General features: G+C 42.5%; 1 protein-coding gene across 3 annotated transcripts in view; it reads left to right on the top strand.

Moving 5' to 3' along the window:
- The window catches only part of MAST4 (microtubule associated serine/threonine kinase family member 4), a 159,950-nt gene that overhangs the window by 134,209 nt on the left and 10,518 nt on the right, over positions 1 to 15,223 (top strand). For 2 of the 3 annotated variants that reach the window (XM_082835748.1, XM_082835749.1), the window contains 4 exons: positions 366 to 493; positions 885 to 1,120; positions 8,305 to 8,534; positions 9,089 to 9,211. In XM_082835748.1, the coding sequence (XP_082691874.1) occupies positions 366 to 493; positions 885 to 1,120; positions 8,305 to 8,534; positions 9,089 to 9,211 (717 nt within the window). Of the gene's footprint in view, positions 1 to 365; positions 494 to 884; positions 1,121 to 5,443; positions 5,645 to 8,304; positions 8,535 to 9,088; positions 9,212 to 15,223 lie in introns of all 3 variants that reach the window. The other variant, XM_082835750.1, reaches the window with a different exon arrangement.

The following is a 15,223-nucleotide window of genomic DNA, read 5'->3' as shown; positions in this document are numbered from 1 at the left end:
TCTCTGTGGTTTTCTTTTTCTGATTGACTTCACGGTTAAAAAGTAATCTAACATGTGCATCGATCCCGGGCCTAGAAACCGCAATGCATCTATGGATTTTGTTTGCAGATACAAAGTCCACAGTGAGAGACGGTGAGAGGGTGATGAATTCATAGCTCCCCACTCCAAAAGGAAAAGCATTGTACATTGACCACTCACCTCAGGACTCAAGTAAACAGTATTGGAAAGTACCTTTTGAATACACAGGCCCAGTTCAAACTTCAGTCATAGTCTCAGGTTGTTCTGCCAGGATTTGTTTGTTTTTTTTTTATTCTGACAATCCCTTTCAAGAAGGTATTAATAAGCACTGGCTATTTGCCTTGCAGGTTTTCAGCAGTATGGATCGAGGTACTCAGAATCCAGGAGAAGAAAAGGAAGACCCTGGGGACAAAACCAAAAGCACAACTTTGCCGTCCACAGAAACATTAAGCTGGAGTTCAGAGTATTCTGAAATGTATGTGAAATTCTTTTTATTTTTTTTATTTATTTATTTTTTTAACATCTTTATTGTATGTGAAGTTCTTGTGAACAAATATCATGAACAGCAGCTACTGGGACAGTGGCTCTTAAACGTGAGTGTGCATCCGAACCTTCTGGAGGGGCCTGTACAGGCAGATTGCTGACCCAGGAGATCTGGGATAGGGGCTGAGAATGTGCATTTCTACCAAGTTCCCTGGGATGCTGATTCTGTTGGTCTGGACACCACCCTGTAAGAATCACTGCCCTCGACATGTCTTGGTTAGGCTCCCTCAGTTCCATTTTTACCTGGTTTCTTCCAAAATTCACCTTGAACACAGTTTCATAGCATGTATAGATGCATGACTTTGTTTTTGTTTTTAACGAAGGCAACAGTTATCCACATCCAACTCTTCGGATACTGAAGGCAACAGACATAAAGTCGGTTCTGGCCTGCTTCCCAAACTGGCTATTTCAGCAGAGGCAGAACAAGATGAGGCTGCCCCCCACCCCAGAGAGCTGCATGAGCAGCGGGAAAAGCCAGCCCCCACCCCTGCAGAGAATGCACAGGAGGAGCCCGAGGTCAGCACTCCGGCCAGCACCATCAGCAGCTCCACCTTGTCAGGTAAGGCCCTGGGCGCGGCCCTGCCGTCCAGGCATCACCCACCACATTGAGAAGTGACTGCTGGTGCTCGGAGTCCCAGGCCTGGCCCAGCCAGGCAGCGATGATGGGCATTTTGTGCCACTAGACTCTCTCCGTGGCCCCACTCCTTGAGCTTGGGCGATGGGCTCCTCAGAACTGAGATCAGATGTCTCAGACCCCTCCTTAGTGCATGGCTGTACAGCACGTCCTTCTTGCTTCACCTGGAGCCTTCACGTCCTCTGCTGGGTTTCAGTGGCATCCTTTGATGGCTGTCAGAACACAGTAAGGGAGCATGTTCTCTGTTGTGGGTACAAAGGCGTGCCTTGTGGAGTTGCATCTAACTCAAAGTTACAAGTAAGCGACTCTATTAAATAGTCAAATGGTCAAACTTACCCTCAACAATGTCGTAAATCACCACCCATAAGGTACCGTGTAAGCCAGTTTTCCTTCTGCTGTTGAGACGGGTGGTGGTTTCTTTGAAAGAGTTGGTTTTTGTCATGGGACCACTTATACCCAATAACCAAGCAGTCTGCACGTGAGACCCTCAGTGCAGCAAGATGCTTATTCTGTTTGCATAGCTGGCTAGAAACAGAGGCCGATGAGAATCTCAGGGACGTATAAAAAAAGAAGACAAGCAAGAAATTAGGTGGGCAAACATCTTGTATATATGATGGTAAAAAAAAAAATACCTCATACCTCGATCTATACTTTTGAAGTGTTTTACTTCAAAAGTAACTTGGATATAAAGTTTCTTTAAGGGGAAAAAAAAAAAAAAGATGCTTATTCTGTGAGGTTCACGGATGGAGCGGGGAGAGAGGAGTCAGGAATACCGACACAGTTCAAATCGGTGTCTCGTGAGCCTATGAAACAACTCCACTGCACACAAGCTGCCTTCCCAGCCTCTGGATAACTGACGCAAATAACCCTAAGACATCTTTGGGTGTGTGAGACAGAGTGGGGCTTGGGCCTTTCCTATAGGGGGCGCTTTATGGTGTCACTTTTATGTGAAGTAAACCTTCCTGACACCAGGAGCAGTATCTCCACAGGTTTTTAAAATGCTTACTGTATCATGGTTACTTGGGGCCTTTAATCACGGAGATGTCCTCATTAGATGATCGGCCTTGGGCCTCCCTCAGAGCAAGTCCTTGAAGTGCATTTCAAATATTATTCGGTGTATAAAAATTTTATGCACAGCATGTCCTTCTACAGAGCAATGTGTATTTATGCTTAAAAAATAAAAACGTGGATATGGATTAAGGTTGCTATGATAAATGTTTTCATTAAGCCATATCCAGTATGCTATATTGATAACCGTGAGTGATTCCAAGAATTTTCATGAACATTTTTTTAACTTACTGAATATTCGTGGTGTAATGTTTTCATCTTGTTTCGAATCATTTCAAAATTACAAATTTTACAGGCTGGGTTTATTTCCGCCTCACTAAGAAGTCTGGTCCTGTGTACCTTCACATGAGCTTACAGTTGATCGTGGGGAAGAATGCTATTGGGTTTTTTCCTTCTCTCTCTTCACCTCAGTTCTGTTTCCATGTAGGATAGTTCCACTTGTCCTAAATCAGAGAGCCAAGAGAACAGCAGTGAAGAAGTAGTGTAGAAACGAGCTAGTAGTCTAAGATGCCTGACCATTTTTAGTTCATCTTGGTAATCAGATCAAATGTAGATATGTCAGGTGTTTTATATTTCTGGTTACTAAGTTCTCATCTGTTCCTTAGTTATTATTTACTCTGAATAGAGTTACCTCTGCTTCACATTTATTCTTAATAGGATGAATTGTTTATGATCTCCTGGTCTCTTCTGCCTACTCGCTATCAGAAAGGTAGGAGGTAAAGGGAGGGGAATGGTGTCTAAGCATTTGATGGATTACTTTCACAATTAAAAACACAATCTGTCTATATCCTGCTATGCATTATGATGAATAGATTCAAACCACCTTTCTCTCTGTCTCCCCCATACACACACTAAAACTAATCAAAGACCTTGGGGGCCATACAGAAGAGAGAGATGAGCCGATTTGCTCACAGCCAAGGGTAATCAGGGAATCTGAAAACCGTGACTGTAGTGAAATTAAATTTGTTGATTTTTATATTGCTCCACCATCAAAAAGAAAGAATCCTTGACATTTACAGAACATTAAGGTGACGTTATCTACCACTGGCAGAAAAGAAACACACGTTTATATACAGTGCTATGAGATGAGATGGCGGGATGAAATGGCGGAGGCAAGAGGGAGGGATGATGAAAGAGAACATTGAATATTCACACTCTGGCATTTAGGGAAGTGCAGCTTTATACCTGTCTCTTTTTTCATGACTACAGTGTATTTGAATCAGTGGAAAGTAAGTCTTGAAGCTTCAGGTGTAGTGCTTGAATGCATCCAACAAATTATTCATTGTGAAGAGATTCAGCTTTTCCGTTTATGCTTGTCCGTGATCCCATCCGAGCCAAATTAGAAAGGAGAAGGGAGTGTGTAACTTACCCAAAAGTAAACTAAACGTTTTTTGAGATACGATTTTTTTGATTTGTGAAGCCGTTTTTGTCAAGTCCCTCAGCAGTTGATTTCTTCATTTAGAGTGAATAGAATAGATAGGCTGTTATGTGGGACTGAATTTGGCATATAGAAGTAGAAAGGTGGTTGATATTTGCCTTAAGATCGTCTTCCTTAGTAGGTCAGATGGGTGTCACATGGAAGTTTGTGAATCTTACCCTGTACCTACGGCACAGTAGGTGGCCATGAGCTGTGCTGTGCCCAAGCCCACTGTCCCAAGTCCAAGCCTCCCCTTAGCTTGGACCCCACCTGTGGGTCTGTGCCACCTCTGTGAACTAGGACCAAACCTGCCGTGCAGTCGAATGATGTGTATATAGCACTGTAACCGAAATGTTAGTTAAGTCTGATTAAGCCTCTTCTCTAGGCAAAGAATGTCATGGTCAGCACTTTAAAATGTGCTGGTTGGCCTTTCAAAGGATCATTTATAATGGTATTAAATTCTCTGTGTGGATTGTATATCTTAATGTGGTGATTGTGTTGATGATTTTTAAAGCACAGGGGCCTTATAATATAGCATTTAGAAGGAAAAAGAAGATAAGCATTGTTTTTTTCTGGACAAAGATGTATTATCAGTGATTAAAAAAAGAAAGAAAAAAAAAAAAACCCAGAAAACTGATAGCCTGTGAAAGAAAGAATAGGAGAAACCAAAAGGGATGGTCACTTGACTTTTTTCAACATGTCACTTCTGACAAGAGTAAAGAACTTTCTTTACTCTGGGCGTGTGCAATTACCAGACTGGTATCGGTGATTTTCCATTTCTGCTTCCTTCTACGTGGTTACATGTTCTCTTATGTTCCTCTGCTGAGGGAAGTCCTAATTTTTTAACTTTAAAAAAAAAAACAAACTCTCCAGTGTATACTGAGGATTAATAAAATTAAAAATAAAGAAGGTGTGATGGCTGGCTTAGAGGGGGACAAATCTTTTCACTTCCAGTAACTTCAGGGCAGATCAGCATTTGGCACTGTCTAGTCTAAAGGCAAGAAGATGTAGGGAACCATTGGGTACCATAGTGAAGCATACCCTTTGTCTTGTCCTGTGAGTTTTACAAGGAGCTCAGAGTGAAAGCAGGTGTGGGAAGTCAAAGGCGACACTTTAGGCACTTTTCCATAAGTTACAAACCTGAGCCTAAGTGTGAGGTGTGGCCTAGAAAGATGGTAGGAGGTGACAATGGGCATAAATGTCCACGAAGTGACTAAATGATGTCCACATAGCAAAAACCAATATTAACAGCACTGCTAATGATGGTCATTTGCGTCACAGGATGATCATACCATACGGTGGGCGTTGTGCGGTTCACGAGCTGATGTTTGGTTCGTGGCCTTCCGTGGTGGGGTCGGGGGGAAGAGTTGTCTCTACTAGGGTTGTAAAAGACAGATTCTAAAAAGTAATCTCCTAGTTAAATGGAGTCAATTGAGAGTTAGTGGACTTGTGTACAAGTAGAACGAAATCTGAACGGAAACCTCTTTCATTCTTCCTCCTCCGCGCCACTTTTCTCAAACCGGTCACATGAGTTTCATGTTTGCCTGACACCACCTGGACTCATGAACCACATGGGCGTCCGTTTCCCAGCGTTTGTCCTTCCTTCTCTCTCTCTCTCTCTCTCTCTCTCTCTCTCTCTCTCTCTCTCTCTCTCTCTCTCTCTCTCTCTCCCCCTCTCCCCCCCTCCCTCCCTCCCTCCCCCTCTCCCCACCTCTCCTATCCCAGATTTTCCTGAACATGTTTATCCCTTCTTCTTTGTACAGTTGGCAGTTTTTCAGAGCACTTGGATCAGATAAATGGACGAAGCGAGTGTGTGGACAGTACAGATAATTCCTCAAAGCCCTCCAGTGAACCCACTTCTCACATGGCTCGGCAGCGATTAGAAAGCACAGAGAAAAAGAAAATCTCGGGGAAGGTCACAAAGTCCCTTTCTGCCAGTGCTCTGTCCCTCATGATCCCAGGAGGTAGAGAGACATCTACTTGCATGACATTGTGTGATTTGTGCATGCTCACCCCCCGCCCCCAGTTTGCAATGCTGATTGACATACAAGATGGCTTGAAACAGTAGTGGGTGCTGTCCTGGCGCAGCCCTCCAGAGTGTCTCCCTGCAAGACCTCCAGAGCTCCCAGGGGCATATGTGGTTTACTCCTTTTCGCTTCTTTCTGCAGCAGGAGATGAGGCAGGCTCTCTTCCCACAAAGGCTTATTTCTTTTATTTGTTTTCTTTCCTTTTCTCCCACGCTCCCCAAGTTAAGTGATAAATTTCCCTCTTCTGAATAATTTTTCTTCCCTAGACTCTGCATCATTTGTACCCTTTATGGAGCTGTTAACAGCATCTGTGTTGGAAAGCTAAGTATAGTTTTTCTCATCTAATTAACGAGGAAATCGACACAGAGAACATAAGTTTTTCATTTCTGGGGATGCAGAGTCACAGACAGCACTGAAATTACAAGGTTTACCAGCCCTGTCTGTTGGGTTATGCTTCCTCCTACTGGTATTATTTTCTACCCTATATTAAAAAACTGGGCTTAATTAATGGTTTTGTTCAGTTGCAGTGTGTTTCCACAACCTAGTTTTGCCTCTGCTAATCACAAAGTCTACAGTAATTTCACTGGCTGAGATGAAAATATATACCCTGGTGGTTAAGATTTATCACTCAAATGACAGTAAGAGAGTGGAAGTGGCAGTCGAATTACATTGCAGATGGCTTGCAGTTGGAAGAATACAGACCGTGTATAAAAGAGATTGTTTACATTGTTGAAATTTCAAATTCCTGCAGAAAGAAATTGGGTAAAAACAAAAGCTCCCTGGGGGGTGATGCTCATTGTAGCATATGCTCATTTCTGGGAAATGTCTGTGTAGCACCATAAAACAAACACCTGTCTCCCTAGTTTGAGTGACTATTCATAACCAGAAGGCAATGGCCCCAGTGCAGCTGCAGTCAGGAAGGTAAGTGGGGTGTGGTCCAGTCCACTTTGAGAGCTGATGAGAAAGCCCACATCTTGGTGAACGTAGGTCAGTTCTTCAATCGCAGGAGATAAGGTAAAATGTACTGAGGTAAAGGGTCGGGATCTGTGTATCCACTCTGTCTTCTTCCTGCCTTTGCATGTGTTGACGTTCCCTGCCCACCAGTGTGCCTCTGTTCACCTGGCCTTTGGATGAGACAGAGGTAGCCAGGAAAAAAGGGTCAGGATGCCGCATGAAGTCAGAAAGTGAAGGAGCTTGGATAGTGATACATTTAGCTAGTTGTTTCCCTTTGGACAGACATAAGCATTAGAGCAAAAGATAGTCGGGATACTTTCAGTTTGCTGTGGCCACGATGTTACCAAACCCCAGGAGGCTTCACGTGCGCTGGCCCTTTGTAGCCTGACCCTGACTGAGCTCACATTTAAACCTCAGCATCTTTTTGTAGGTTATTCTTTTTCACACACACACACGCACACGCACACACACACACACATGCACACACAATTTCACATGACCAGTTAGGATCTGTTTAGATTCACATAGATGAAACAGTGATAAGAGCTATAAGTTAAAGTGTGTTTGTTCATAAAACAAGGAAAACAGAATAGTATTGGTGTTGAAGAATATGAAGGGAGTTTTTCTTAAAATTTCTCTATCCACCTGCATTATCCTCTCCGAAACCTTGCTAGAATTACAGGTAATATACGAAGAGAATCAGTTCTAATCATAGTAATAAGGAATGATTCTTTTATAGAGAAGTTAACATGACAATGTTTTCTTGATCAAAATTGTTTAATCAGTACTAGTTCAGTAATATTATAAAAAAGCAGAGGTAAATTGATGAATTGCTTTCCAGGCCAGGTTTTTTCGAAAAGAACCATGTTCACGTTATTTAGGGCAAGATTTGGAGGCTGAGTGTCTTTTACTATCGTCCATACAGCCTTCCCTGTGTGAGGGTATACCTGAAATTTGTGCACCGATGATTTGTTTATTTACTTATTTATTTATTTATTTTGGGGGCTGCATTGGGTCTTCGCTGCTGCGTGCGAGCTTTCTCTAGTTGCAGCGAGCAGGGGCTACTCTTAATCGTGGTGCATGGGCTTCTCATTGCGGTGGCTTTTCTCGTTGCAGAGCACGGGCTTCTAGGCGTGTGGGCTTCAGTAGTTGCAGCATGCGGGCTCAGTAGTTGTGGCACACGGGCTTAGTTGCTCCGCGGCATGTGGGATCTTCCCGAACCAGGGATCAAACCCTTGTCCCCTGCATTGGCAGGCGGATTCTTAACCATTGCCCCACCAGGGAAGTTCCTGTTTCTTTAATTAAAAGAAAGTGTATTAAAAGATCACAGTCAGATAGCAGTGAAGTTTCGTGTGTTTTTTAATTTGTGTAGAGAACTAAGAAGTTGTAACTTCAGAATGTGAGTTTAAAAGTTAGTTTAAAAAGAGGCATTTCTGAGATTTCTTTGACAGGCTTCTGTCAAGTTACCAGTTACCATGCTAGTTACCAGTATAAATATTTTTATATTATTTCTTCTTTATTAGAAAGGAATGGATTTGTATTGTGACTGTCCTCCCAATCCCAGCAGGGCTACCTAGTGAGGGCTACCTGAGAGCAGTTTGTGGGACCAGGATGAGCTGTGATGACTGGCTTCTCTGTTGCAGATATGTTTGCTGTTTCTCCACTGGGAAGTCCAATGTCTCCCCATTCTCTGTCCTCGGACCCTTCTTCCTCAAGGGATTCCTCTCCCAGCCGAGATTCCTCAGGAGCTTCTGCCAGTCCATACCAGCCCGTTGTGATCCACAGTTCAGGGAAGAACTATGGTTTCACCATCCGAGCCATCCGGGTGTATGTGGGAGACAGTGACATTTACACAGTGCATCATATCGTTTGGGTAAGACCGACAGTCTCTCTTTCTGGTTAGCTTTTGTTCCCAGCCAAACTGGAGAATAAATATGTCAGCTGAGGCATAGTTAACAGCAAATGATTTTTCTCTTAAGCTGGCATTTGGGACCTATTTCATATTCCTGCCCTTTATCTGTGTGGTGGGATTGAATTTAGCAAGAGTTAATTCTTTCTCATAATTCTGTTAGTCTTCATATCTGATTAACCACTCTGTATACCAAGCTGGAAGAAATAGTCAAGGATAGTCCTGTTTTTATCCTTCTTTCATTCTTCTTTTCTTAGATTCTTTTCCCTAGCCTTCCTTTTTTTTTTTTTTTTTAAGTACTTTCTCAGATCACCTGAAATTGTTTAAGGAACTATAGAAATTACCCTATTTTAGGATGATGACAGAAAAAGAATAGCAAACCTTGTCTTACTGGTTTCCTCTTAGGAGCTCAGGATCATTTGCTGATTAACTCAGAACACTGAGCCACAAGAAACAGTAGGTGTCAGGGTTGTCATTTGTTTGCTTACTAATATATATACTCTCCTCTTGGACTTTAGAATGTAGAAGAAGGAAGTCCAGCTTGCCAGGCAGGACTGAAGGCTGGGGATCTGATCACACACGTCAATGGAGAACCAGTGCATGGACTCGTCCACACAGAAGTTATAGAGCTCCTGCTAAAGGTACTATCTTTTTGATGTCATGGCCATCCAGATGAAGGAGGTAGCCAGAAAGAACTAGTACCAAGAGTTCTTTGCTCGGGGTCTAGAGTTCTATATGACACATCCATACACACTCAGTCTCGTTGCTGAGAGAATATTCGGTAGTCTGTTTAATGTAAAGGCAAAAATAACATGAATTTTTTGGTTTTATATCATGAAATGCACGCTCGCATATCTGCACAGTCACTTCCTAATTTAATTTTGCTTCTTATCCTGAATTACAAATAGAGTTCTCTTTGTTTATGTACCGCACATAGTAAAATCTGTTTGGAAATCGTCCATCCTAAAGGCGATTTTCTTCAGTAAATTTTGTTCTATGTAGCAGAAGACAGGGTAGTATTAAACTGTGAGGTCAGATCTGAAGGTTGAGTCTGAGAGTTGGGTTTCCTTTTGAAAGGTAGACCTGTGAATATATAACATACACTATAAATGATAGAAATAGGTGGTAATGGAAGAAGGGATTCTAGCGATCATTAGGCCTTTTCCCATTCATACGTACAAATGAATTTGAGTGTAGATCAGTTTCTACTTGGAATGTAAGCTGATTCAAGCCAATGGAGTACAGAGATCCCAAGAAGCCTGAGTATGATAGAGAGAGACAGTCTATACTGATCCTCTCCTTTCTTTTGGGTTATTTGCTCTGCCACCTGCTGACTACAGAATATAAAGTTATGGCTCCAAATATGGATCTGGTTACAACAAAGATAAATTTGAGTTCGATTTTAAGTTTTTTCAAGGAAAGAAGACTATCTGTGATCAAAAATACAGTCTTTAATTGTAGGATTATTTTACAAGTCAACAGATGTTTACGGATGACCTCTGGCTTTTGTAAGCACTGGGAGGGCTGGGCTATAAGGGGCTATCAGAGAGGCGTGAGCCATGACCTCAGAGAACCTGCAGCCTATCGAGAGGCACAACAGAAACACATACGTGTCATTGAAACAAGGTACATTCAGACTGTTTCCAGAGCACTCGCTCTGAGGCAGGTACCACGGTAGATGTTGGCAACATAGGAATTCAGGTATGGTCCTTGCCCTCGAGGACTATGGGAGATATAGAAGAGTTATGCAAGCAGATAGCGTTCAGCTTGGTCAGCCAGGGGCCACAGCAGGGGGAGGAATCCCGTACTTTTGGAGAGAAGATTCTGTGAATGAGGAGAGTCATCGCAGAGAAGTGACACTGAACTGGAACTTGAAAGAAAATTAGGATTTGGAAGGTAGTGCAGGTAGGTGGGTGTACAAAGCCTTTGAAAAGTAAGTACAGTTAAATGACTTTTCTTCTTCCTTCTCTCATCCCCCAGCCAACACAAGTGTATTCTTCAAATGATTCAGTGTTTGGCCTAGGTTCCAGGAAGAGGAATAGCATGCATATTCAAAGGTCCATTGTGAAGTGGCCGATTGTAGGAAAGTTATTGCTGTTGATCAGTTCACAGCATTAATGAAACTTTGGTCTTGGCCTCAGTCCCCATTGGAGTTGAGGCCGGGCTTTGCTATCCTCCATACCTACAGGTGGTTCCCCTAACTCTAGTCAACTTTCTCACAAATGCATCCTATACTATTGGGCTGCCTGATGGCTTCGTCACTGGCGGACCATCAGGGTAGTAGCTGTATTTTGGTATTCTCAGATGCTTTTTACACGATGTTTTATACTTGCAAACTACTTCACAAAATCTCATGGCATCCTTAGGAAAAGGTGGAAGAGCCATTACGTAGGGCTGTATGTATATTTAGAGATACACGTGCAATACTTATTTATCTTTCGGAATGTGAACCTAATAAGCGTATCGCGTGTTTCATGGCTGCAGCTTTGGTCACACTTACCCTCACAACTTCAAAATGAGCCTGCTATGGAAGCACTAACTTACATGCACAAGGAAATAGAAAGTCACGGTCATCCGGTTCAGTTCCCCACAGCTCTGTGAATCCCTGTAAATGTGCCCCTTCAGTGTCGCCTTAAACCTCTCCTGCCACAAGGAGTTAATCACCTCCATCCAGCTTGCAAGTAGCTTGTTAAAAAAGAACTTTGTCAAAGCACCGAAATCTCTCTCCAGCCGCTGCAGTGAGGGGTGGAGGCCACATGGACCCAGTCATATCCCCTGCTCACGTAATTACCTGCCCAGTGTAGCCTCCCTAATACAGAAAACTCTCTATTCAACCAGGTTGCTTTCTTAGGACAGCGTTAGTTTAAATCCCCAATCGTAAGAGAAGCCCTAAAGTATCACCAGCCCCTGCCTCAAAATTTCCTTTCCCTGAACTCTGGAGAACCTCTGGAAACTAAAATGGGGACCATCAAATACCATCGTTATTACCATCTTCACATATTAGCTGGGCCCCCAAAGTGTGAAAAAGTGTGCGAGATACCGAAGAGTCACACAACAAATGACACATATGAATAATAGGTAATCGAGAGCCTTTACGTGAATAAACTCAGGTAATCCTCATGCCTTGTGCATAGGTGCTATAAACGTAAATGTCCCCATTTTACAGATAAATAAATTAAAGCAGGGAGAAGTTAACGAAGCAGCCAAGGTTATCTGCTAGGAAAGAGCAGAAGAGGATTTTCATCAGGGCAATGCAGCTCCAGAGCCTGTGCTTTCAACCAGCACGCCACTGTGCTCTGTACATGAAGTCTTCTGATTGCCAGTGACTTAAGTTAATACAGTCCAACGTTCACGGGGGAGACAGTGGCAATACTAGACTATAATCAGAGTGTCAGACAAAAGGAACAAATTGTAAATATGGCCCAGGTTCTAAAGGAGAGAGGGCTTTCCACCAGGGTGGGCAGGGGTGAAGAGTTAGGGGTTTTCTGTGCAGGGCTGTGAAGGATGGGTGGACATTTAGTGTATGGGAAGAGGGTGTAGGACGGTCTGGGCAAAATAAAGAAGATGCTTAAAAACACAAGGACAGGAAGCTCAGAGTGCTTGAGGTGCATGAGTAAACCAGTGTGGCTGGAGCCTGAGTTCATAGCATCTGGGATGAAGTGTGCAGGATGGCTGGGGCTGGATCATGGAGGGTTGAGTCAGGGCAAGGACACACGTATGCAGGAAGAGTGCTGTTCGCCATGTGCGTCTTGCAGAGAAAGAAATGTAAAAGCAGTCTAGCTCAGTGAAGCACCCAAGGCCAACTGATAAACTAATGTGGAGTCAGACTGAGAGAAGAGACTGAATAGCCTGACTTCTGCTTTTGTGTTCAGTTCAGCCAGCTTAAAATAATTTCCCTCCCACCGTGCACTAATCACACCAGTGGTTTAAAGTAAAACTTAACTAATGGAACATTTAACAGTCTTCTGGCCCCATTTCGTTGTTATTTTTTAAAACAGTGCTGCAGCATTTCCCTAATAAGAGACTGCTTCTTCTTCAAAAGAATTTGTTGAGGTCAGTAGACCCAGTAAAACACAGTGTGCCGAGTTCTGACAGCACTTGCTATAGCCGATGGATCCACCAGATGGCAGTCTCCACAATTCTCACCTGTTCTCCATAAAATTATAATATTTTTCAGTCATTTACTTACCATTTTTGTAATCATTCACGTTTCCAACCAACTGTTTGCACTCTGCATTTTTTTTGTGTCTGTATTTCCCCTTAGGGAAGTTATCTCTTTGTGTATTTCCATAAGTCAAGTGAACTGTCATCTGGAACAGCCATATGTAGAAACAAAAAAAAGAAAACTGGGTTTGGTTGTATAGTGGAAAGGGACTTTTGTCCAGAACTTAGTGACGTGCTCTGATTCAGCAAACCCTGGTCATAACTTTTCTGGTGAGGAATGTTCAGCATTTATATTATATTTTTTTCATATAATGTTGACGATATTTTTAAAATTTCTTCTTGACAGTCTGATACATTGATCATTCCTTACATGGATCCAGTGCCTCGTTCCCTCACCACCACTCTTTAAGTACAAGCTGTGCGCTCTGCTGGGAGGAAGAGATGGAAGGGATCAGGGCATGCCCCTGCCCAAGAGGAGTGGGCAGTGTGGGGTGGGGGGGCGGGAGAGCCAGCTTTGGGCTCTCCCACTGGGCTCTGTGACCTTGGGAAAAAAGAATCTCAGTGTCTCTGAATCTCTTTTCCTTACCTCTAGTCGAAAAATAATAATCCCTTCCTACCTCATAGGGTTTAAAAAAAAAAAAAACCCCTCATGACTTGGTTGTGAAAATAAAGTAAGAGAATATATGTGAAAAATGCTTTAATATTCACAATGTGCTTTTAAGATGCTCAGTGGCATTGTGAGCCTCTTATAGGTAAAGATATAAAAGTCAGTGCTGAATTGTGTCAGAAGGGGTGGAAGTGGATTCAAGCTTAGATGGCTCATGGGCTCTAGCAGCCCCGGTGATCATTGTGGCTCTGTGTCCACTCTGTATATGATGTAGAAAAGGACGAAAGGAACTTCAGTGAAAGATGAACTCCCATCATGTTTGTCGCCCCTTTCCTTCCCCTAAGGCATGCAGGAAAAACTAAAACTTTAGCCTGGCCTCGCTCAGTTAGCCTGGCCTCACTCAATTTGTAAAGAGAAAATCCCATACCAAACAACCTTCAATGGTAGGCCTTTCATACTTCAAAGCTGAGTTTTCAGTTTAAAGAATAAATTGAATGTCAGTCTCTACTATCAGGTTAAGGTTTATTTTTAAAGTTTTGGCATTTGCATATAAAACATGTACTTTATTCTTTCAGGATGAAGAAAAATTGTTTCTCTTGTTCAAGTTCAAATCTCATTTCCCTAAAATATTTTTTTACAATTATGACATTAAGTATGGGATTATATGTTCTTAAATATATAAAGAACTCTAAAATCAGTAGTACTAAGACTTTCTGATACAAAATTGGATGTAAGACATGAACAAATCGTTCTCTAAAGAAATAGAAATCATCGAAAATAAATGAGTCGAAGTCCAGCTTTGTTAATAGCCAAAGAACAAAGATTAAAACTTGATGTAACTTTTTCCTGTAAAATCAGTAATCTGTTTAATGTTAATATTCAGTTCTGACGAGCCCGTTCTGTGGCTGCTGCTCGTGCGCTGCTGGCAAGAGCACGAGGTGACGTAACCCTTCTGGAAATTAGTGTATCACCAGGCCCCAAGAGTCGCTAAAAAGTCCACCTAGACCCTTTGCTGCGTGTATTGGGTCTAATTATGTAATCTAAGGGAAATGTCAGAGGCTCGGACAGCGATTTAGAGATAAAGGTATTCATTCCAACCCTTACAAGAATTGCGAGATAGAAAACAATAGCTGTAGGAAAATAGTTAAATTGTGATTCACCCATCTCATGGAATATTTTTAAATAGCCAGTAAAAATCATGTTCTTAAGGAATATTCAGTGACGAAGGGCAAGTTTTTCAAAGTTAGGAAATGTGAAGTGAACAAAAAACATAAAACTAAATATGAGATTAATTTAATTAAGATTTAAATTATTTATAAAGTGTGTCTATATATATATATATATACACATACTTCCTACATGCCTGTTAAGAGACCAGCAGGAAATATACAGAAATGTTACCAACGTTAGCTGGGTGGTAAGCTCCTCAGTGATTTTTTTAATATATATATGCTTTACTCTTTTCTTCTTATAATGGCACGGATTACTTCCCAAGTTGGGAGGGAAGGTGGATGTTGATATTAAAACAATCTCTGGGGCTTCCCTGGTGGCGCAGTGGTTGAGAACCTGCCTGCCAATGCAGGGGACGCGGGTTCGAGCCCTGGTGTGGGAAGATCCCACATGCCGCGGAGCAACTGGGCCCGTGAGCCACAGCTACTGAGCCTGCGCGTCTGGAGCCCGTGCTCCGCAACAAGAGAGGCCGCGACAGTGAGAGGCCGGCGCACCGCGATGAGGAGTGGCCCCCGCTCACCACAACTAGAGAAAGCCCTCGCACAGAAACGAAGACCCAACGCAGCCAAAAATAAATAAATAAATAAATTTATTTAAAAAAAAAAAAAACAAAAAAAAACAATCTCTGTTTTTCCAGTCCCCAGCCCCCATC

Source organism: Leucopleurus acutus, assembly GCF_964270905.1.
Source record: "Leucopleurus acutus genome assembly, chromosome: 3".
Lineage (NCBI taxonomy): Eukaryota > Metazoa > Chordata > Mammalia > Artiodactyla > Delphinidae > Leucopleurus > Leucopleurus acutus.
Note: the sequence above shows the minus strand (reverse complement) of the source record. Positions and strands in the feature narration are given on the sequence as shown.